This window comes from Tachypleus tridentatus, unplaced genomic scaffold (genome assembly GCF_004210375.1).
Source record: "Tachypleus tridentatus isolate NWPU-2018 unplaced genomic scaffold, ASM421037v1 Hic_cluster_2, whole genome shotgun sequence".
In the NCBI taxonomy this organism is placed as follows: domain Eukaryota; kingdom Metazoa; phylum Arthropoda; class Merostomata; order Xiphosura; family Limulidae; genus Tachypleus; species Tachypleus tridentatus.
In genome coordinates this window covers 26,131,950-26,155,590 of record NW_027467782.1, presented here as the reverse complement: position 1 = coordinate 26,155,590, position 23,641 = coordinate 26,131,950, and the positions used below count along the sequence as shown (strand labels likewise).

The window sequence follows — 23,641 nt, the reverse complement described above, 5'->3', positions numbered from 1 at the left end:
GAGTGTTTAACTCATGTATTTCTGTTGCTTCTAATATGCTGTTGGAGGGATATCTTAATACAGGCTCTCTTTAGGTTTTTGATCGTAGCATCAATAATGGCTTCTATATGCTACTTAATTAAAGTAATGACGGCTTCCTGTAAATGTAAAACCACGGAATATATGAAAGACGCTTTAAAGTACATGTTTAAAGAAATCTGTACGGATATCTTGATATATCTTATTATAGTTGTGGTAACTGTCCTATGGCGATTACATTACGTATCCATGATAAATATCGCAATATTCCTGATTATCGTAGTTTTGGTGGTTCTCCTAATCTGTTTAATTATCTTAGCCATGACAAATGTACTAAAACTTTCAAATAATGTCTTTTGGGTGGTTATCCTAAGTTGTTTCGTAAATATCATCCTGATGGTTCTCGGCAGATGTTTGACTAACATTGTCATGATAGCCGTATTAATATGTTTAACTTCACAAATCATGTTAATTGTTTTCATGCGTGAGACTAAAATGCTAATGATAGATATCGAGAGATACTTAACTGAAAAGGTGATGATCAGTATCTTAGAGAAACTGATTAAAGTCATAATAATGACTACACTCCAATTTATAATCAAAGAAAACATGACAGCTGTCCAATATATCTTAGTTTACGTATTAATTAAGGTAATAACTTTTTTATTTAATACAGTTATGGCGATTAGTGATGTCGATAAAAACCCACGTGTAGAAAAATATATATGCAAAAACGTTTCTTTTGGGTTGAGAAAATATTTTACATGGAAGAGCGAACTACGTCAGGTTCACAAAGAAAGTAACTGACCGGTAATTTATTTATATAAATAAAATTATATATTCAAAAATCTAACACTGCCCTCTATATTCCGACACTTAGTTACACAATCCCTTCCAAATATGTGGTCAGCTTCCGGTCAGTTACTTCTTTCATTGTGAACTTGACGTAGTTCTATTTTTCATGTAAAATAATTTCTCAACCCAAACGATCCATTTTTGCATATATAGTTTTGATGATTGTTACGAGAAAAAAAATCGTATATAGAAAAGATAAATTGTTTGATAATTATCAAAATTGTTGTTATGTAATAAGTCAATAAATCTTGTGATCCCATATACTATATGGGAGTGACATATGAAGAAAACTTCAGCGTTTAGTTGACATAAAAGATATCACACATGGTAAAGAACAACATGGAAAAGAAATCCAAAGAACTATTGAAGTAAGTGTAAAATCTTCCAAATAAACAATTTATTCATGCCTTATCTGAATGAGGTTAAACGTTTTATAAACTTAAGAAACACCGAGATAAATTAATTCAGTCAGTATTTATTATACGATTAGGTGTGACAGCATTATTTTAGCTAATTGTCTAATTACCTGATTGATAGTTGTACAAAAATATTTGTTCATGTTGATTACTGATAAAGAAAAAGAAGTGAGTGAGTACAAGTGAATTTGTAACAAAATATTACATAACAACTATGCATTTCAAAAAATATATAAATAATTTAATTATGGGTTCAAAGCCAGGGTGTTTTTAAAGTAATTATGACAATAAAAGTACTTTTTGTGTTTATTTCTTTTGTATGCAGTAAGATTTTTACAGCTTCTTTGAAGGGAAGAGAAAATATGAAGGAAGATTATGTGTCTAAGTACAAATTATTCAAAAATAGTCAATGAACTCCGATGCATGGAGGATGTTGGATGAGCAGTTAAGCTTATGCTGACAGTAATATTCAGCTGAGTTAAAAAAACTACAACACATTACCACGATTTTGTGTTAAGATATCTAAAAAGGAGAAAACTGACAGAACCAGAATGTGTAATATTTATAATGAAGATTACACTGAAACAGGAGAAAATAACCAGTATAGTGATTATTTTTATCACAGTTATTAGGGTGATAACCGTGATTTACTTTAACCATTGACTTGTGAAATACTCTCAATCACTGTAGAGCACGTGGCAAAATACCAAATGACAATTACTGTATCTTTGGGTTTAATAGTTTAGAAACAAAATTTATGGTATATTGATAATGATACAAAATACAGTTAAATTTGAACTCAACATCAAAGTAAACTATCATTAACTGATTACTACTTGGTCCTAGTTATTTAAGAGATTGTGATACAAGTAAAATAGTTTTGTTGTAGAGATTGGCTTTAGTTTTAAGAAAGGAGGTTTTAGGGTTGTTTAAGAGTTTTTCTGGTTTATATGAATTTTACTTCAAAGGTTTTCATTGTTTCTTTGTGTTAGTTTCTTATCAAAAACACCTTGGATGTTTTTGATAAGAATGAAATCAAAATTGGCAACTAAAGTGTTAGCTGCACTTAAAGCGTTGATAAGAATTTTACAGCAAATATCCATTGACTGGTTAAACAGTTTCTGTTCAGTTTAGAGTATTATGATGAGTAAAACCATATACCTAGTCCTTCAGTATTACTACAGTAACAACAGAATGTTTTACCTAGTCCTTCAGAATGTTTTCCTAGTCCTTCAGTATTACTACAGTAACAACAGAATGTTTATTCCTAGTCCTCCAGTGATGCTACAATAACAACATAACATATATACTTAGTCCTTCAGTATTACTACAGTAACAACAGAATGTTTATACCTAGTCCTCCAGTGATGCTACAATAACAACATAACATATATACCTAGTCCTTCAGTATTACTACAGTAACAACAGAATGTTTATACCTAGTCCTTCAGTATTACTACAGTAACAACAGAATGTTTATACCTAGTCCTCCAGTGATGCTACAATAACAACAAAACATATATACCTAGTCCTTCAGTATTACTACAGTAACAACAGAATGTTTTTACCTAGTCCTCCAGTGATGCTACAATAACAACATAACATATATACCTAGTCTCTTCAGTATTACTACAGTAACAACAGAATGTTTATACCTAGTCCTCCAGTGATGCTACAATAACAACAGAATGTTTATACCTAGTCCTCCAGTGATGCTACAATAACAACATAACATATATACTTAGTCCTTCAGTGTTACTACAGTAACAACAGAATGTTTATACCTAGTCCTCCAGTGATGCTACAATAACAACATAACATATACACTTAGTCCTTCAGTGTTACTACAGTAACAACAGAATGTTTATACCTAGTCCTCCAGTGATGCTTCAATTACAACATAACATATATACTTAGTCCTTCAGTATTACCACAGTAACAACAGAATGTTTATACCTAGTCCTTCAATATTACTACAGTAACAACAGAATGTTTATACCTAGTCCTCCAGTGCTGCTGCAATAACAACATAACATATACTTAGTCCTTCAGTGTTACTACAATAACAATATAACATGTATAACTAGCCTTTCAGTGTTACTACTATAACAACAGAATGCATGTACCTAATCCTTCAGTGTTAGTACAATAACAACATAGTGTATATACCTAATCCTTCTATGTCACTACAACAACAACATAGTGTATGTACCTAATTCTTCAGTACTACTGTGGTAAAAAACGTGATGTACCTAGTCCTTCAATGGTACCACAGAGTATTACATATACACACATATCTAAACTTTCAGTGGCACTAAAATAATAACAGAATGTATATGCCTATTTCACCAGTGGTATGAAAATGATAGGAATTTCCTCAAAACTCTTTTACAGAACATTTGGGCTACCTTTAAAACAGACTTATTTTTTCACAGCCTTCCTTTTCCAAAGTTAAAATTGATAATCAACAGAAGGGGATTTTTCACGTTCATTAGAAAAAGTCAAAATTTTTCTATTTGTTCATATTATTATTTCACAAGTCTATCGCAAAATGAACTGTTTGTTTTGCACTAAAACTGAAACAGACTACTATACCGAACGCTGTGAATGTCCATGACCTATCTAAAAGTTGATTATTTTTCATTGAAAGTTGATCTCCATGGTTACAACTGGATAATAGATGTGATGTTGTTCTGAGGGGTTGCATGTGTACATGATGCGTGTTTACACCAAACCTGGGAAACAAAGAACTTTGGGTCAGTACATAATTACAAGACACAAAGCTTTATTTAAAACACTGTTTTAGTCGTATTTGTTGTATTTGAAAAGGCTGCTTCTTTTCTGGTAGAGTTTTATTACGTGTTCACTGAGGATTGTGTCTTACTCTAGACATATTTAACTATTACTGTGCATTAGAAAAAGCCAATGTATAAATAATTAAAAGGCATAATTTAAACTTTATAAATACGGATATAAATACAAATATGAATATAAATATAAATATGGAGTAACTGTAGCTGTTTAGTTGCTGGTGTAACTATCAGTAATGGAGTAACTGTAGCTGTTAAGTTGTTGGTGTAGCTACCAGAAATATCAAAACTTTCTCTTATCCCTTGCTAAACATTTTCTGATTTATTATAGAAACAACTTGGAAGACTGTTTCTGTTTCCTTTAGTGATAGAAACAACATGTCTTATGAAAGGAATTTCAAGCCAGTGTTTTTTGTTGACAATCTTGATCTTGTAATAGAAAAGAAACAATTCAACAGACTGTATTGTGGAGAACAACTCAGGGTAATGGATATATGTTTCAGGTAAATCTGTATGTTAGAAACTAGAATCAGCTTTAAAGGAGCATCGTAAATATGCTGTTTTATTATACCAAATATGAGCATGTTTTTTACTGTAAGTTACATAAGTAAGTGTCTTACATTATTCCCATGTAGATGTCTTTATTTATTCATACATGTACTTGTCTCGTGTTTCTTACCTTATTGATTTATACTTATCTCATTACAAGAATTTGTTCAATGTCTCTTACTTCATTCACATGTAGGTGTCTACTGTTTCTTACTTTATTTGTGTACATGGGTGTATTCTTTGTTTACATGTACTTTTAATATTTCTTCATCGAAATGCACGTGTCTACTTATTCATGTACATTTGTTTACTGTTTTAATTTTATTTATGCATATTTGTCTACTCTCTTTATTTCAATACACGTGATCAATGTTTCTCATTTTATTCAAATTTAAATGTCTACTGTTTCTTACTTTATTTATATATGTGTCTACTCTCTTTGTTTATATGTATGCATTCAATGTCTCCTACTTTATTGACATCTGGATGTCTTTATTTACCTTTAGGTGTCTACTGTCTTTAATTACATCTATCTACTCTGTTTAAAACTGGTACATATTAACTCGTACCTAATGTAAATGTGAATTTTTTAGTATTAATAACGTTCATACTATAAAATAATTAATTTACTCATAATAAAATTAAAATACATTATTTTTTATTGTAATATATGATGTTTTTGTCACAGCCTTTAAAATGGGATAAGGATCTCAAGTGTCGATATTTCAGTGGTCATCATCCGTATCTGCTAATACAACCAATTAAGTTAGAGGAAAAGAGCCACAAACCTTATATTGTTCAACTCCACGATGCCATAAGTGACCAAGAAATCCAAAGACTAAAGAACATTAGTCAACTTACAGTAAGAATTGTAAGATTTGTGCAATATAACTCTTTCATTCAGTAGTACACCTGAGATCTGTACACAATCAATCTTTTCTTCAATAGTAAACCTGAGATCTGTGCACAATCAATCTTTTCTTCAATAGTAAACCTGAGATCTGTACACAATCGATCTTTTCTTCAATGGTACACCTGAGATCTGTACACAATCAATCTTTTCTTCAATAGTAAACCTGAAATCTGTACACAATCAATCTTTTCTTCAATAGTAAACCTGAGATCTGTACACAATCAATCTTTTCTTCAATAGTACACCTGAGATCTGTGCACAATCAATCTTTTCTTCAATAGTACACCTGAGATTTGTACACAATCAATCTTTCCTTCAATAGTAAACCTGAGATCTGTGCACCATCAATCTTTCCTTCAATAGTAAACCTAAGATGTGTACACTATCAGTAATTCCAGCCATTTAGTTTTGTAATTTCAATACTACCAGTCTTTCCTCCTTGTGTAATATTGTGATCTGAACATTATCATTCTTTCCTTACAGCTTCATAGGCCTTCTCACTATGTTATCAGTGGTGAATTTGAAGCTTCTCTTATGCGAACAAGTGCAAGGTGTGTATTCAAGATACAAATGAGTATGTCGACAGTGGATGAATATTTAACAACTAGAGGTTTATCACCTCATTTAATGGTTATTGATTGAATGGTCTATGTATTAGTGTAACAATTTGAAGAGATGGACTTCTTTATTTTGTATTATGAAGGACTAATCCATTGTTGTTGTACTGGGAGGGATTTATCTGTTGTTGTTGTTTTAAGATTAATTTTTTATTGTTGCTGTATAATGAGAGAAAACTCTACTGTCATTGTACTGTGATATACTACTCCACTGTTGTTGTACTGTGATAGACTACTCTTGTTGTTGTTGTGTGATGGATAATATAATGTATTGTAAGGAACTTCTCTCTGTGTGTTGTGTTGTAAAGTAATACTTTAAAGACCTACTGTTATTCTAACATGTACATATCTAAAAGTTACGTCTTGTAAGACAGTTTGGTCGCTTGGATAGCAAAGAAAATTACAAATGTTTACTAGATTTGTTGCCACAGTATTTCTCAGCAAAACTGATTCCAGCTATAAGCGTGTACATCTATAGTGAGTGTGAACAGTACAAGTCAAAACACAGATCATTGTACACTATTGCACAAGTACAAATATGTAACACAGATCATTGCACACTGTCAACTGTAACTGGAAAGTATTACAAGACAAATATCTTTATGGGCAATTGAGTGCATTACAAAATATTGGAGCAAGTGTAAAAAATTCAGACCAATGCTTAGATGGGCATAGGAAGAAATCCTAAAGGTCCAATAACTGCTATAAATGTCAGTGGAGGGAGTATGTTTTAGAATTTGTTTGCTAGATACTAAAGTACAAGACATTATGAAGCATGTTGATAATTTACTTGTTGGTACCAAGAAACATCCTCTTTTTGTAGTGCATGTAGGAAAAAATGATAATGAAAACTAGACAAGAGAGAGGAAATGCTTAAAAAGTATAAAGAATGCCATAAGAGATTTAAGGATAGAAGTACACATCTGAGGTTTAAGGAATACTCCTTCAAGCCAGATACTGAAATAAATTATTGAGTAAGATCCAAAGTTTAAGTAAAAGATTGTCAAGTGGAAGTGGATACTTAGGCCAACAGATAAGCTAGCTGGAGCTGTGGAATAGTTTTACGATAAGGGAGAGATTATATACTAAAGATGAGATTCACTTAAGTAGGTCAGTTAGTAGGATGTCTGGTGAACTTTTAAGATGTTTGTAAAGATATTCAGTCAGTTACTATCATATCCAAAGTCACATGTTGCTGCTATCAGGAACTGCTGCCAACCTGATCTATTATTCATCCTATGACTCAACTCTACAAGACCCTTTTGTGTAGTTGCAAATAAGCTAACTAGGGCAATGTGAAATTTGTATACATGAAGTACAACAAGATAAATACATTATTAAAGACAAATTTAGTAAATTTGACAGTGATTCCATGCACTAGGCAACCAGCATTTTGCATAACTTAATTTTTGAAGTCATCCTGCATCATTTGTTCATTGGCTAAAACCTACAAAACCTGATTGGACAAAAAGCAGATAATTGTCACACCAATAAATCACATATTGTACTGATCTTGTATTGATAAAACAATATTAATACAGGAAAAGAAGAAAATGGCTTGTAGGTGCAAAGGGCATACATTATGATACTTGAAGGAAATGTTCTCGATGTCAGTGTGGATGCAACAGTTTAGGCTTGGAGATCAAAATGGCAAAAGAAAGTGGGAAACAGCTGCAGAGAAAATTAAAGGCAGAAAGAAAAAAAAAGAAGAGGAAGGATTGATTATACTATTCCATTCTGGAGTGATAAAGATGAAAAGTCTAGCATTATTTCTAAAGATCCCTTGGATTTCATGATACCAAAAAGCGAAGCAGATTATCCACGAACTCATGTAAAAGCAAGGTATTATTGTAGTACTTCAACAGGGCACAGGAATGATGTCTATTCATTTTGAAAGTTTTTTTTTTGGTATCAAATCTAGAGCAATGTCAAACTTCCAAATTAAGAAGTTTGATAGACGGAATTTTTCAGACCTCTTGACAAGAACAATTATTTGCTTGCATTCTGTATGACTATAATAAGGATTCTATGCACCATGTTACTTCAAAGAGATGCTAAAGGTCTAATGTACATAATAGGAAATGACATTTTTAACATGTATGATGATACAAAAGTATTCTCATCTGTCAACGATGTGCAACATTCTCTGCCAGAGAAAAGTTATACTTGCTCTGATATGTTACTCAGGGGCATTCAAAGAAGTGAAAGAGAGATTGAAGAAGAAGCTTTTTAAACCACTACATGGCACTTTCATTGACTGAAGACTGGGTTTCAGCTAGAACCTACAGAATGATTTGTCCAACTGCACTGAAAGCAATAGAGTACCATTGGCCAAGGTGATGAGGATTATCCCACTAATGCCAAGATGAAGGCCTTTGTTTACTCTGAAAACAAATAATAGAAAAAAAATAGAGAAGAATACAACAAACTATGTTTGATCTTAGAAAATAGGCTGAGAAAGTTAGTCAACAACGCAATACTATACATACATCTTCCAAGGTGGACATTCACCAAAAAGAATTAAGTTGAATACTGTGTACTATGAGAGTCAAAAACTTGCAACAGTGCTGGTAAATCTGTGAATTTTTCATTAAAATTCTGTTTGGAATTTTAGTTAAACCTGAAAACACTAAAAATATGGTTTTAACTCATTGTGGAATAATGTTACATATTAATGTCTACCATACAGCCCAAATCCTAAGTGCCTGGCCCTTGAAAGCATTGTTTAAAATAAAAATAGTAAATTCAACAATTTGCTTAGCTGCTATTATTCTAGTATCAGGAATATTAGGAACAAGATAGATAAGTTCAAAGTTGTAGTTGAAATTGGAGAGTGTGGTATAATAGGAAACATGGGAACATTGTTAAGCTTGGAAAATATTGATAATAGGAATCATTTTGAAACTAGCTGATGTAATGTATCCATTCAAAGCATATGGAAGACAATAGGGATCCCTTAGGGGTAGAATAGTACATCAGATCCAACTGCCCTAAGGGAACCTGTGAGGTTTGGTGACAAAAAGTTTAATAGTTTGCCAGCCATAAGTGAACAAATGTACAGGAAAGACATAAGGTCCCCAGGGAGAGATCCAAATGCTAACTATTTGAGGTGCCTAAAGGTACAGGCCAGATTTGGTGACAATCAGTCCAGTGATTCACAAGTTACAAGTGGACACAAAATTTTTGTCAAGTAGTGCTTCATAAATAGATAAGAGGTCAAATTATTTAACAGTGAAAGGCTTTTTAAAGAAAAGGGGGTTGAGAGACTATTTACCTAAGAAGTAAACTGTGGATTGTTAAGTTGAAAACTTTAGAATGGAAGTTACAATTAAAGGTTGCAAGTGTAGGAAGGTTTTAATTGGATTATTGTTAAGGGAGTTAACATTATACAGTTTATTACTGACCTCATGTATGTGAGGTCGATGATAAACTGTATAATAACATCAAGGATTTTACTTATACAAATATTGATGCAATCGTAATAGGAGAATAATTTTAGACACATTGATTGAGACCGTGTAAAGTCAAGTAATGAAAGAGAGAGACTTCTTGAAATGATTCAAGATGGTTTTCTATACCCAAGAGTTAGTCAGCAAACAAGCAAGAAGGTATTCTATTTTGGATTTATCAACTGCTAATCTTTAAAGTTGAAATGCTTCTATGATTTGAAGTGGAGGAGTATTTAGAGAAAAGTGATCACTAAATAGTTAAGTGTAATGTTTTGCTATACTTTGAGAAAAACAAGAAATGAGATCTTTGTTCTTCTGAGACCTTGATGCAAGATTTATCATTCGTGTAAAAAATAGATTAAGCCAAAAAAAGCAAAAGAATAACAGGAAAGATCAAATTTAACTAGTTTACTAAAGATATAAAAGAGAAAATCAGGGATAAATTCCATGATGTTAAGTGATTTTAAGATATTTAAATTGACAGATATGTTAAAAATTTGTAGAACTAGAGAAAAGCTACAGATTTTCTTCAAGAAAAATTAAGAAGCTCAAATGGGCTTATTTAGCTGATAAAGTTAAAACTAATTACAAAGATATATTTTTAAAGTATGTTAAAGACAACTAAATTGTTAATGGTTGGAGTGGCTTCTGGTTCCTCATACTGGTTGACTGGGTTGTAAGGAAATTTGGACTAAAGTCAGGTATACATAAATGATCCTAATTCTACATTCAGAAATAAATTTTTTCCATCAGGTTTGATACTGAAGAACCAGCATTCCTGCTGCTCAAAATATTTGAAATTAGGTATAATCTTTATGATTATACATTCTTTTAACTATATATAAAGTTATGAAATGGACTTGAAGTTTGAAACATAGCAAATAAATGTCACATAACATCAGAATTATTGATTCTGACAACAGAAACGTATTGAGTTTCTGTCTTTTCTAATATTCAGCCTGTAAAGCCGTTATCAAATATAACAAATTCAGAAAAGAAAAATAAAGGAATGTAATAAAATGTGTTACAGCGAATGACAGAGATAACATGAGAGTTGTTGCAAAGTCAAATTTATGAGTTATTTCAAAACACCATAGTATATTTATGATGTGTTATATTTACAAAGTTTAATTTGTTAAATTATTTTACATAAATACAAAACAAAACAGTCCAATTTATGAATCACTACTATGGGACTTGTAAACCTGATTAACTATTCTAGCACAATCCTTTTGAGAATTGGCAAATACAAATAAAAACCAGCATATCAGTTGAAAGGACAGATTGGAAATGGGTAAGAGGAGGTAAAGTACATATTGAAAATACATTTTCAATGTAAGAAAATGTTAGTTTCTGAATAAGTACTACTTCCACTCACCCAAAGACAGAATTCCATACTGCAAAGGTGGAGAGGTTAGTAAAGGTGTGACAGTATGAATACTGTCATTGAGCAGATAGCAACTGCCTTAAAAGAATGTGTAACATATGATAAAAGAAGGCACACATGTGGGGTATAGAACTGTTTCTAGAACAGGTATGCTCTTCTCCTAGTAATGAACAGAGTAATACCTGTGAGGCAATATGTAATAGGCAAGCATCATATCTGTTTGTAATTGATAATGGGCCCAAATAAATATGTGCCAAGGGTAGAGTGTTGGGGCACACTGGAGCACGTCAGTTGCTGTCTAACTGAGCAAAACATTAAGTAGAAATACTTTGTTATTGTGAGCAACAAAATCAATCTTCCTCATCAAAACAGCAAAAACAAAAACTCCATGGGAAGCACCTTGTACAAGTACTTTGACAAAATGTTGTTAAGTAATTGAGAATCAGCCAATTGTTAATAGATAATGCATAAGTTGTCTATATATGTAACAAGTGTTAGCAGTGAACATAGTGACAGTTAGTCACAGTAAGGTGGCTGATAATGTGATATAAGTGGCTAAGGAAAAAGCCTCAGGATACATCAGATTATGCAAAGTGCTGTCATTTTCTAAAATTACAGGAATAAGCAGTCTACATATTGCTTGCTGTGGGTGAAGAAGTGCCTACTTCAAGTTTTTCCATTGAAGAACTTTGTAAAGATTTATACTTAATACTATTCTGTTTTTCTCAAAGGTAATTTTTATAGGAACATTAAATGAATAGCAGTAAAACTTGTTAAACAGTTAACTTTATTATAATTTTATATTTAACTGAAAAGAAAAACTATGCAAATTTTAGGTGACTTGAATCTTGATTGTCCAGGAATTAGTAAAATGTTAAAATAAATTGGGTCTAAATTGAGATTTTGTGTTCAGAACAAGATTTAGTGTGAACAAAACTGTATTTTTCTTCTTTACAGAACTATAAGATTTTAAGCCTTTTGACTGTGTGAATGGCCTTCAAGTTAAACTTTCCAGCTCCTTGTCATCATGTCAGTGAGGCTGAACAAGATTAATGTGAAGAAACCTGTGAAGGAAGAATCTGTCCACCAGAAGGAAAAGTACCAATAAACAGGTGAAACTATGGGGTAGAGGTGTCAGTCACTCCACAGCAAGTACACGTTTGTCCATTTCCTTTTTTTTTCATCATTAAATTTCTTGAAGTGAGCTAAACATACATAGTGAAGCTCCTACAGTAACATATGGAGGACATTATATAGGCAGTGGATCAACAAAATGGGGACTTACTTTTTAAGCAATCTGATGCAAAACCATTTATGAGGGAGTGGTTACAGAAGGCTGTGGATTTCCTCTACTCCATATGGGTTGATCGATGTAGATCTCTTATTCCTTTCAGTCAATCTTGCAAACCCTTTTAAAATGTAAAATTGAACAGCAATTTTTTGTATATCAACATTTAATATTTGTATATGTGCCAATTATTTTTAAAGCTGACATTTGTATTTCCAAGCTCACAGCAGGCAAGGTCTAATTATGGACAGTGTTTTATAATGGGGAAAAGAGCACTTTTGAAGCATAAGAGGTGAAAGGCAGGTACTTTAGTTCAACCATCCACTTCCATTGTTTGTGTTATTGAGCTCCCATTAAAACCAACTATCAAATGTCTTGTGATGACTGAAATTTCATTCTACAAGACTCTGTGCATTATTGTGAGATAAGAACTAGAGTATTTTAGTAATTATTTTAAGTATAAAATGAAAGAACACATTTGTTTGAAACTGTTATTGTGTTATGATAATTACATACAATTCAAAATGCTTTATATGATTGGGTGAAAATCACTTAGATTTTAAATGTGGAGAGAAAATTGTAGTTACCAGTTCTTATGTTGTTGGGACCCTGGTGAGATGTTTGTTAGCATTATAAGCATAACATCAAAGCTTAAAGTGGTATGGGATGTTGTTGTTTTGTTTTTTATAGGTACTATAAAACAACTCCGCTGTCTCAAAACTGTCTTCGGTCTACACCAAATATCTTAGTCTCTTTCTTTTCCTTTTCATTCAAGTACAAATGGTAAGATACAACACAAAGTAACAGTGAAACAAAGTGCATCCAACAGATGCATACAGGTTTTTAGTAAGGAGTCTAATTAGTATATCCACTGCTGTGAATAGTAGTTAACAACTGTTGGCTTCTTGGAAGGGTGAGGTTCAATAGCCAATGCAATAAATACTTACTGGATAGAGGAACTACAGTTCTCTTCTTAAAATGTCATATAAGAGGGGGGATAGGAACAAAACAAATGAACCCTTTCATTACAGACTCACTCTGTGTGACTTTGTTCATAACCATCAGTTTCAACACTATAATTTAAAAATGATATGTGTATCTTCACAAAATCTGACTAGCTTTCTGTAAATATTACTGGTTTTTTGTATACAAAAAATTCATAGTTTTTGATCAAGTATTTCACTAAAATTAAGTTATCTTTTGAAATTCAAGAATTGTTCAAACTAGTCCACTTTCTCTTTTCCTCCTCTTCAAAACTACATTACAACAAACTTTAAGTGTTTTCAACCAATGATAAGTAGTGTAGTGACTAGAAAATATAAGTTCAGTGTTATAAGATAGAATACACTGTTTAATGTAGGTGGTGGTAATTTATTTTGTGAGTTAATATTTCATGACTGTTTTGTTTCACAGTAAGAAAGTTGAAAGCAGAAGGTTATTGAAAGTTGTGTAATTGATATTAAGGCTACAGAGATTTCTAGAATGCCTCAATGTAAGAATACCTCTCTTCTTCACAAAAATCCATTTTGGCCAAATTCAATTGGTTTAAAATGCAGTTGACAAGCCAAACTATTTTTCTCAAGAAGAGAACTATACAGTATTTAGATCCAGTTGTGATACATGTATTGTGAAGAATTTGTCATGTTTCACTTGTTTTGAACATATTTTAGAATAAGTGGAATGCATGCTGTTCATTTATTTTTGAATTTATCTCCAAAAAGTGGCAAACATTCACTGTAAAAGAATCCTTAGTCCAACACACAAATTTAAATTATTATATACACTATTTAAAAGTGAGTTTTAACTGAAATGAAATCAGAACATTGGAGTAATTGTGGTTCTTCAAAAGCTGTAGGAGTGGGTGGCTTTTAGGTCTAATACACCAGTGTTCAACTGTATTTCATAGTCACCCAAACTGTTTAAAATGTGTTTACATTTTCACCATTTGGAAAAACTGCATTTTCATGGTCACCAAAACTGTTTAAAATGTGTTAAAATTTTACTTTGTGGCAAAAATATTAACTGTGTTTTTACAGATGGGTAAAAAATACAAAGTAATGTTTTCAATTATTTATTAATAAAATTAATTATACCAAAAAATAGGTGGTAGAAGTAAAGTACCAGTTCACCACAGGTCAATAGCTGTTTTGGCATGTGGCAAGTGGTGACCATGTTGGACACCATGGGTCTGAGGGATCCAGAGCAGGTAAAAACAATACTCTTTTCTCTCTTCACATGTTGTCTGAGAAAGAAGGAAAATAACTTTCTAAATCCTGTCTTGATTTGTTGAAGGGAGAATTAGGTGGTATACAGATACCATATACCTCATTGCTATATTATGTGTATATATACAAAACACAAAAATTTGTGTCTGTCTCTTGTTCCATTATCTAACTATTCCAGGTTCACTGGACCAGTCTTAACCAAACTGTGTGAAATGTTTTTCAAAGGAGCAAAACAGCAGTGCTTTCAATAGATGACTATCCTTTTTATGAGGGTAAATGTGAAGATAATTTGGAAGGGGTCATGTTAGTGGAGGGTTCATAACTCCTCCACCCCTTTATTGCTGTTATTGAACACTTTGATTAAGTTAACATTAAATATATTTGTAGATGGTGTCTTGTTATTAAACTAAAATGTAAGACGTTTGTACAATTTTCTCTAATATGCATGCATATAGTTTGGGAGAAAGTAGACAAACATTTAATATATACATCTCAGAGACTGTGATGGGCTTTCTTTGGAGGAATTAAATGAACAAAGATGACTGCCTTTGTTACAATAATGCATAAACTGAGATGAAGTTTCTATTTCAACAGCCACCATAAGGCTGGTATGAAAAGCTGTTGTTTGAGTTGTAATTTCTTACTTTGACCTGTCTGTAAGACACTTCTGTAGCCATTGGTTTTCTATTAAATAATCATTTAAAACACTGTAGAAAGATGTGATGAACTGGGTGTTGAAAGCAGGTAACAGAATGCACCCCTACTGACATTACAATTGATACTACCTCTTTGTACAGGGTCATAATGACCATTATACAGTCTAGTAAATGAATTGTATGAAAATCAGGATTTTTTTCATTTATCATATCTTCCACCTCCAGATTTTAAGTTCATGTACAAATAAAGGACAGGTACCTCAGCTTGATAAATATGAAACATAAAATTCTGAGTTATGTTTATGATTCAAGCTCAGAACTTCTTTATAGGGCATGTGCTAGTTGACTTCTAGGTGTTGCTGTACCTAACATGAGTCATGATGGATGGTACCTGCTGCTTCATGGGATAGTTCACCCGGTATCAACTTGAGTGTGAATTTGTATTAATAATGACACAAAAATAATATGTTGTTCTGGATTATTGCCATCTAAGTTGATTGGCCAGCTACAAGGAGAACACAAATCATGTAATTAGTTTCTGTTTTGAAAGAATTGAGATCTATGAAGTGCTGCATTTTATCTAGGTATGTGTTGAGTTTGCAGTGCATATTTTAATTTTCATTCCACTTGTCAGTTTTATTTTGCTCAGTGGTAAACATGTGAAATAATTATAGATTATCAAAAAGTTATAACTTGTGTTTAGTAAACTCCATGTTCTTAATAATGTAATATTTTCTCACACTAATCTTTCATCTCAATAAATCATCAAGTCTGTCAGTATGCAGGGTGTGGATTACATGAATGCCTCTATTTTTGTAAACTACAATAATTAATCACATCAATACTTCCAAAGTTGATTTTTCATACCATGGATCTGTGATAAATCTGTTTTAAGTTTATTTTATATTGCCTTGACAGAACTAATGGGGGCATCTAGTCGACTGTAAAAGTATTATCAAAGTAGCCATAATCCTAAACCAAAACATATATGGTTCAGGTGGAATAGAATAGCTCTTCATCCCTACCATACCTTGTATTGAGTGAATCATTATGGTCTGCATTTGAAAATAGGTCTTTGTGGTCATCCATTGCACTGTTTCAGGTGTTGTTGTTCCTTCAGACTCTCTACTGTGTTTTATGCCCTCACTTTTCTTCTAATGAAGATTGATAGCCCTTATTACATTCCAGTTTTCCCATAAGTACCACATCTTTCTTATATGGGTGAAATGTTCTCCAAATTTGACTTTCTCATGTCCTCTGGATGGTTTTGGAAGATGCTTCTTTCCTTCCCTCAAACTGTTTCTTCCACCTATTCAATGTAAGATTCTCGCTATCTGTTGATATGACATAATGTACTGTATTGGAAGTTGTAATTCTTCCAAACTGTAATTGTATTTCTGGAAGGTTCTTACCAAATTTCACACTTCCCATCTTACCTCTTCATTAAAACCTGATGCTTCCAAATTCTAAGAGAACTCAGTGATATCTGTTAGAATTGAACAGATGAAGTCATAAGCATAATGAGAGTACCTTGCACTATTACTGATGGAGGTTTGTTACATGATAATTTTAATGAATAATTTGCAATCAAGAGGAGGCAGAAACTGTGACATGCTTGAAAACAAGGTTTACAAAAATATGGCAGCATTGAATAAGAATATCTATTGATGTAAAAGGATTGTTTGTTTGTTTTTAATTTTATGAAAGCTACATGAGGTCAATCTCCACTAGTCATCCCTAATTTAGCAGTGTGAGACTGGAGGGAAGACAGCTAGTCATCATCATCCACTGCCAACTCTTGGGCTACTTCTCTACCAGTGAATATTAGGATTGACCGTAACATTAGAAGGCCCCTACAGCTGAAAAGGTGAGCATGTTTGGTGTGATGGGGATTGGAACTAGCAATCATCAAATTACAAGTTGAGGGTCTTAACTGTCTGGTTATTCTAGGCCTGTGTAAAGGGAGATAAGTACTTATTGGAAGTTAATTTTTAGTACAGAAAATTATAAATAACACAACAATTTTATAGAATATGTGACGTAGATTAAAAATAAATATGCAGGTTAATCAGTCTGTAGAATGGTATTCTTGAAGTATTGAAAATATTATTCAAATTATAAAATTTAGTAATTGTGAATATTAAAAACATCTAATGCTTTTATGGCCTGCCAAGGAAAGAAAAAAAATGTAGTGTTACAAGTTGGTAATTTGATTCACCCAAAAACAGCTTACATCAATAAAGGTTTGTATTCAGTTGTAATTATTTCAGTCCAAGCAAAGTAGTTGCATAACTCAGTAAGTGTTAAAAATGTGTAACTAGATAATTGTACATTTTGATTCAAAGGGGAGATTTGACAAATTATGAAGAGTAAAATAACAGTGTAGAAATATTATTTCCAAGGAACTTTGAAAGTGTGATCACAGTAATGGTTACAAGGTTTAGAGATCAAAATAATCCAGTGTTATTAATATTGTAAGGATTAAAACCATACATTTACTGAAATAGATTAATTTCTGCATATAATCTAAGCAGAACTGTTGTATTACATATTCAAAACTAACATCATATTATTAGGACATTGCAAATGTTACAGCTACACACACTTCTAAAAGGTTATTAATATAACTTGGAGGAACGGTGCTTACTTGTGTGAATATAATGCACCATTTATTTTTTATCAGTATTTTAGAGTGAAATTCACATAATTAAAAGTAATTGTGCACAATTTTCTAACTGTTGTATAATAAACATACAAGGAAAGTATACAATTTTATCACCTTACAAAAAGATAAGACTAGAAACATGTGTTAATCCATTACTTTTTAAAAGGTACAATAATTTTATAAGTAGCATGTGGTAATATGTTCATGTTGTAGCACATTACAAATTCTAATGATACTTTTATTGTTTCAGTGGTTCAGGAACTATCTACACAGCCATAGTAACTGCTACTGGGTTTTAAGTTGCAATTAAAGAGATCAATGAAAACCAGTAACCAAGAAAAGAGCTTAGCGTCCACCGAACTTATAGTGGTGGACAAAGTAAACATCCAAACCATCGTCAACTATTTGGTTAGCTATCTTGTTGGTGATGAGCTTTGGGTTAGTCTTATTAATGTTACATTTTAATTAATTTTTTTTATTTTTAAACTTACCTGTTATAAAGTGTGTGCTAACATATTGTCTTTATTTAATTAAATGGTCAGTTTAAAGCAATTTTACAAGTTTAAGAATATTTTTTATGTATCACTCTCACAGGTTTGCTTTGTTTAAATTGTAGTTGTAAGTAATACGTGACAGTTTTATTGTGGGAGGTTGCAGCCACATTTGGTTCTGACATAATGACTTTTTCAATTCATTCCACATATAAATAACTTTGAAATAACTTTATACATTTCTGTTCTAAGTTTCTACCAGTATGTTATCTCCAACCAGCACTCTTTAGTTTTTATTATGCTTGTTTCAACTTCTTTATATGTACATGGTTGTTGAAATTATTTTATTCAAGAAAGGTTGAGTTTGTTAAATTATTTGCAGTTTATACAGTACTCTCAAATGTAGCATTATTTACAAAACTGTAAACATTGTTTAGTGTGTAATACAATAAATATTAAGTTTTCATTCTCTTACACAAAATACAATCCAGTGTATTCTTGTATAAATGTTGGGAATCAGATTACAATATTGGCATCTAAATTAGAGTTAATTTTGTAAGGCTTACTAGTAGTTATTTACAAGTTATTTCTGTTTTCTTTTTCTTTTGCATGATAACTTTATTGCCTGGTTGACACTTGGCATTGGTTGGTTCCAGAATTAATAAAAGGAAAAAGAACGGACTGGAGGTTAACATCTGGTTTCTTGGTATTTCGTCAGAAAAATTCTGACATGGTAAGTGTAGGTAACCAGTACTTACAGCCAAGGAATAAGAGTTGATTGAAGTTCAATTTTCTCCTTGTTTGGGTATCTTGCATTTTTCTCTTTGTGAATTGTTTAAGTTTTAAAAGTTACAAGTCCATGAAATTGGATGGAAAGTTAAATACTTTGGTGCAACAATAATATAAAATGTGATTTAATAAATCTCAGAGAGACTTCCAGTGGATAAACTTAGTCTTTCACCAATAATTTCAAGATCTTTTAATAACTTGGGTGTATTAATGCTTTGCTTTAGTTAAACACAGATATTTCTCTCGTAAAGTTTAATAGTAAAAATTATCATTGTTTCACAAAACCAAAATTTTTAAAAGCTACATTTTTGAATTTTAAAATACAATTGTCTGCTTTGTCCAGAATGTCTTCACCAACCACAGGTAATATATATAATAAAGACAAAAACAAGAATGTTCACATAATTCAAACATGTAGATGTAATGAAGGTAATAATGAACAGTGGAATGATGACAGCAACACTGAATATTTAACAAGACTATATACAATTACAAATAGTTAATTATTGTTTTCTGCTACAGTATCACTACCATCTTGTTAAACCCCCATAAATAAATAGTTACATGTTAGCTAATTCACTCAGGGTGTTCTGCTACTGTAAAGTTATATTTTGTGGAGATATTTAGACAGTATTAGGGAGTATTATCCAAAGATTTGTACATTCCGATGTCATGGGTGTCAAGTGACATGAGTCAGTAATAGTGCATGACACAGATAGTATTTTTGTGTTTTGTGAGTAAGGTATATTCTATCTCTGTAATGCTAGTGTCATTAACAGTATTGGTTATAATTTCTGATATATATAATTGTTTTCATTATATATACATGTATATTTTTATTATCAGAATTATTTTGTATTGTTATCAAGTCACACTCCTTTTCAGGTACTTGATTTAATATTAACAAATGGGAAACCAAACAATGAAAATAAAGATAACCTATCTATAGGTTTTCAAGACTTTCTAGACAGGTGTCCAGAAGTGGACGTAAATAAACGCCACATTGCCTCTGAACTCTTATTAAAGATATGATATAAATTACTGTTAATTTACTCAGATATTTTGGTTTACTTTGAACCTATTATCTTGATAACATATACCAAAAAGCAGTACCAGTATGTTTAGTTACATTTAGGCCCATCCTACAGTACTGTGCAAAAGTGTAAGGACAAAGTCAAAAATCAGATTTCAGGCAGCTTTCAAAGAACATCTGAAGGTAAATCACAGGTAAAATATCGATATTTTATTATTATTCACATTTAGTGCAAGAAAAATTTAGCGAGAGTTCAACAAACAGTGAATATTTGTTGTGTCTCCTTTACTTTAATAACTATAGAAAGTCTTTCAGGTTTTGGTACAAGATGTTTAATCACAGTGTCCTTTGGGAGTTTAGTCAAAATGTCTCTGATACACTTCCATTATAGTTTCATTGGAAGTAGCTTTTGATTTTTCAAGTTTTTGATCTGTGAAATCCCAAATATGCTCATTTAATTTTAGATGGGGCTCTCAGGGAACTATTGTATTATTTTGAATAACTCCAGTGGCTTATTTCTCAGCTAAGTAATTTCTGCATATGTTGGATGAGTGTTTGGGGCATTATTCTCTTGGAAGTAGAACTTCGTTACAAATAATTTGCAAACCACTTGGTCTGCCATGATGGATCATTATTTAGTGGTCCATTATTCCACCTATTTTGCAGAAATTTCCTGTCATCTCTGCAGAACAACACTCCAAACCATCACACTGCCTCTCTCATGTTTTATCACAGGTGCTATGCATTGACATAAGAATTTTTCATCTTTCTTATGCTGGATGTACAATGCACACTTTGAATGAACTATTTTAAACTTTGACTTATCCATCCATATTACTTCTTTCCAATTATCAGCAGTCCAGTTTCTTGTCAATACTTGGAGAACAAAGTAAAGGTTTTTTAACTGCTACATGATCAAATATTCTATCATCATTGACTCATCTTGATATTGTAGATCTGGACAAATTTCTTTCATTTAGTACATTGTCATTCATCTCATGCTTGAAACCAGTGTTCCTTCTATCCAGAAGGTTGCACAAACAAAGGTACTTAATGCCAGTATCATTGGATCCAGGTGTTCTGTTTCTTCCTTTCTTATTTTTAAATTTATTTGTATTGCTCCCATGATCTATGGTGTACTTGACTGTATTTGAGGGAAATTTCAAGTCTACAGCAATTATATGAAGAGTCCAACAAGCATCACATAAAGCTTTTATGCAAAGTCTCTGATCTACTGACAATTCTTTCCTCTTTATGAATTGTGGAATGATAACTTCGAATGTGTGTTATCACTGTTTTATCAAGATTTATTTGTGGATTGCTATTAAATTTATTCCTTCTGGTACATACTGGTTCAATATGCTAACTACTTTCTACATAGTCAAGACATTGCATGTGGTACCATGACATTTATTTCAGGCCCTAAATTTTACCCCTATATTCATTCAAACAGAACCATTATGACATGTCCAAGGTACAAGCATAGGAAATTCTAAAAACTCAGTGTTCTCACTCCAGCTTGTTTAATTGTTAAAAAGTGATAAATGAATCACTACCATGGCATTGAAATTTACAATCAGTAATAACATGGAAGAATTAGCCCATAAAATGGAAAGAATGAAAAGATATTCTTTTGCCCTTACACTTTCACACAGTACTGTATAAAGAGACTAATTAAACAAACTGTATGTGATGTATAATAAGCACTTTTTTATTTTTCACCCAGCATCTGTTCATTGAAGTAGCCGGTCAGTGAAAACAATACAGCCCACTACAGTGATAACTAGATTCACTCAAATAACTCAAAAACAAATATCCCAATATACATGTTGAAATATATTGACCATGAAGACTGGCACCATTTTAGGACAAGAAAATTAACAGATTGTTTTTCTTAGATTTCTTCAAGAGCAGAAGTATATTGGGTGCCACGACTTCCTATTATTCAGCTTATTAGATTTTGAAAATAATATCCATTTCTCCTCCATGTAAAAATGTTGTTATGAATTAGGAATAAATAAAACTCTTGTTTAGATCAAATTATTATTTTATTTGCCACAATGAACATTTTTTATAATGTTTGTTGATAAAAATAAAAAAAATGAATAAACGAGAGGAAAGTTGATGTCAAACAGATATGCATTCAGATACATCCTGATATTTTTGTGAAATCTACATCATTTAGTGTCAAAACTATGTATTATGATCTCAATGTATTGCAAGTTGAACTTGCAGTCTGTGAGTTGTGGGTTGAATCCTTGTCCAACCAAACATGCTTATTTTTTTCAGCCAAGTAGTCATTATAATCAACCCTACTTTTCTTTAATAAAAAGTAACCAAAAGTTGACAGTGGATGCTGATGATTAACTGCATTTTCTTTAGTATTTCATAGCTAACTTTGGGATAGTTAACACAGATAGCTTTTGTGTGGTTTAATGAAAAAATTCAAATGAACAAACAGACTTAGATATGTTCATTTTAAGTCAGTTTTCTAATCTGACGCTAAACAAAATCCTTTCAAGTGTTGCTTCTGAAATTGCTGGGAATTCCTCATGCAGATACTTGAAACAGTCACCATCTTTGTTTGAGATCATTACAAACTGATCTATCAAGCCCAGTTTTATATGAAATGAAAGTAATAAGACGTTCTTTGTGTCAATCAGATTTTCAAATTCAGTGTTTTCAATTCTGGTATCCAGCTGACTTTGTGTGGCCATTACTTCTTATCCAGCACTGGTTTTGTGTCATTTGACCCATTTCACACACAAAATGTGAAAACTTTGTCTGACTGGGTGTTTAATACAACAACATTCAAAGGACTTTCAAGTTTCCACAAAATAGCCAGCCATGTTCTTTGTAATAGACCTTATTAACAAGAATTTTGATAGTTTTGTATGTGTCCTTCAAGTGAATCGATTGACTAATAGGAACATACATATATGTTACTGTTTTGAAGAACAACACATTTTGGACCTGTATTGAAGTTATCAGTGAACAATATCCACTCTTCATTCACAGGCTGCAACTCATAGTATTGGTATTAATACAACAATATTGTTTCAATAAAGCAGTGAACATTCTTCCTAAATGTATGGAATAAATCCTTTCTCTTGATTTCTAGAAGCTTTGGTTTAGAGTTATTTGGCATAATGGCTGTTTTCAGAAAGTAAAACAAGACAAGTTTTAAAAGACTTGTAGCAAAATTTTAATAATTATAACTCACCAGGTTGACTAATGAGTAGTTCAAACAGCAGCAGTTCTGGTTTCGAGCTATTTGATGTAATGTCTGTTTTCTGATTTCAAATCAAAGTACATGGACTTTGATTTTAAAAGAGAATTACGTAAAAAAAGATGTAATGTGTAAATTAAAAAGTTAAATGGCATTAAAAAGATGAATGGCCTTTAAAAAACGAAAAATATTTGTAATGTTACTGATAAATAATGGGACAAAACATGTTTAAATTGGTGTTGTTGTTGAGA

At 31.9% G+C, this 23,641-nt stretch overlaps 1 protein-coding gene across 7 annotated transcripts; it reads left to right on the top strand.

Annotated features, from left to right (window-relative positions):
* The first annotated feature begins 1,116 nt into the window (after window positions 1–1,116).
* Window positions 1,117–22,201, top strand: LOC143243054 (prolyl 4-hydroxylase subunit alpha-2-like). 7 transcript variants are annotated; one of them, XM_076486766.1, is made up of 9 exons: window positions 1,123–1,241; window positions 3,940–4,045; window positions 4,431–4,582; window positions 5,337–5,510; window positions 6,045–6,112; window positions 11,972–12,126; window positions 16,891–17,050; window positions 18,099–19,072; window positions 21,888–22,201. In XM_076486766.1, exons 2-6 carry the CDS (start codon window positions 4,003–4,005, stop codon window positions 11,985–11,987), a joined length of 453 nt encoding a protein of 150 aa, XP_076342881.1. In that variant the 5' UTR covers window positions 1,123–1,241; window positions 3,940–4,002; the 3' UTR covers window positions 11,988–12,126; window positions 16,891–17,050; window positions 18,099–19,072; window positions 21,888–22,201. The 7 variants fall into 7 exon arrangements, with proteins under 7 accessions (XP_076342885.1, XP_076342886.1, XP_076342881.1 ...); XM_076486765.1 differs by having other exon boundaries at window positions 5,337–5,519; XM_076486767.1 differs by having other exon boundaries at window positions 4,431–4,602; window positions 5,378–5,519.
* The last annotated feature ends 1,440 nt before the right edge of the window (window positions 22,202–23,641 follow it).

Bases quoted from the DNA above. Each gene is read 5' to 3' on its own strand.
- LOC143243054 (XM_076486765.1), top strand. From the start codon at position 4,003: ATGATGCGTGTTTACACCAAACCTGGGAAACAAAGAACTTTGG. The intron at 4,046-4,430 runs GTCAGTACATAA...GATTTATTATAG, and splicing joins TGGGAAACAAAGAACTTTGG to AAACAACTTGGAAGACTGTT. The intron at 4,583-5,336 runs GTAATGGATATA...TTTTTGTCACAG, and splicing joins ATTGTGGAGAACAACTCAGG to CCTTTAAAATGGGATAAGGA.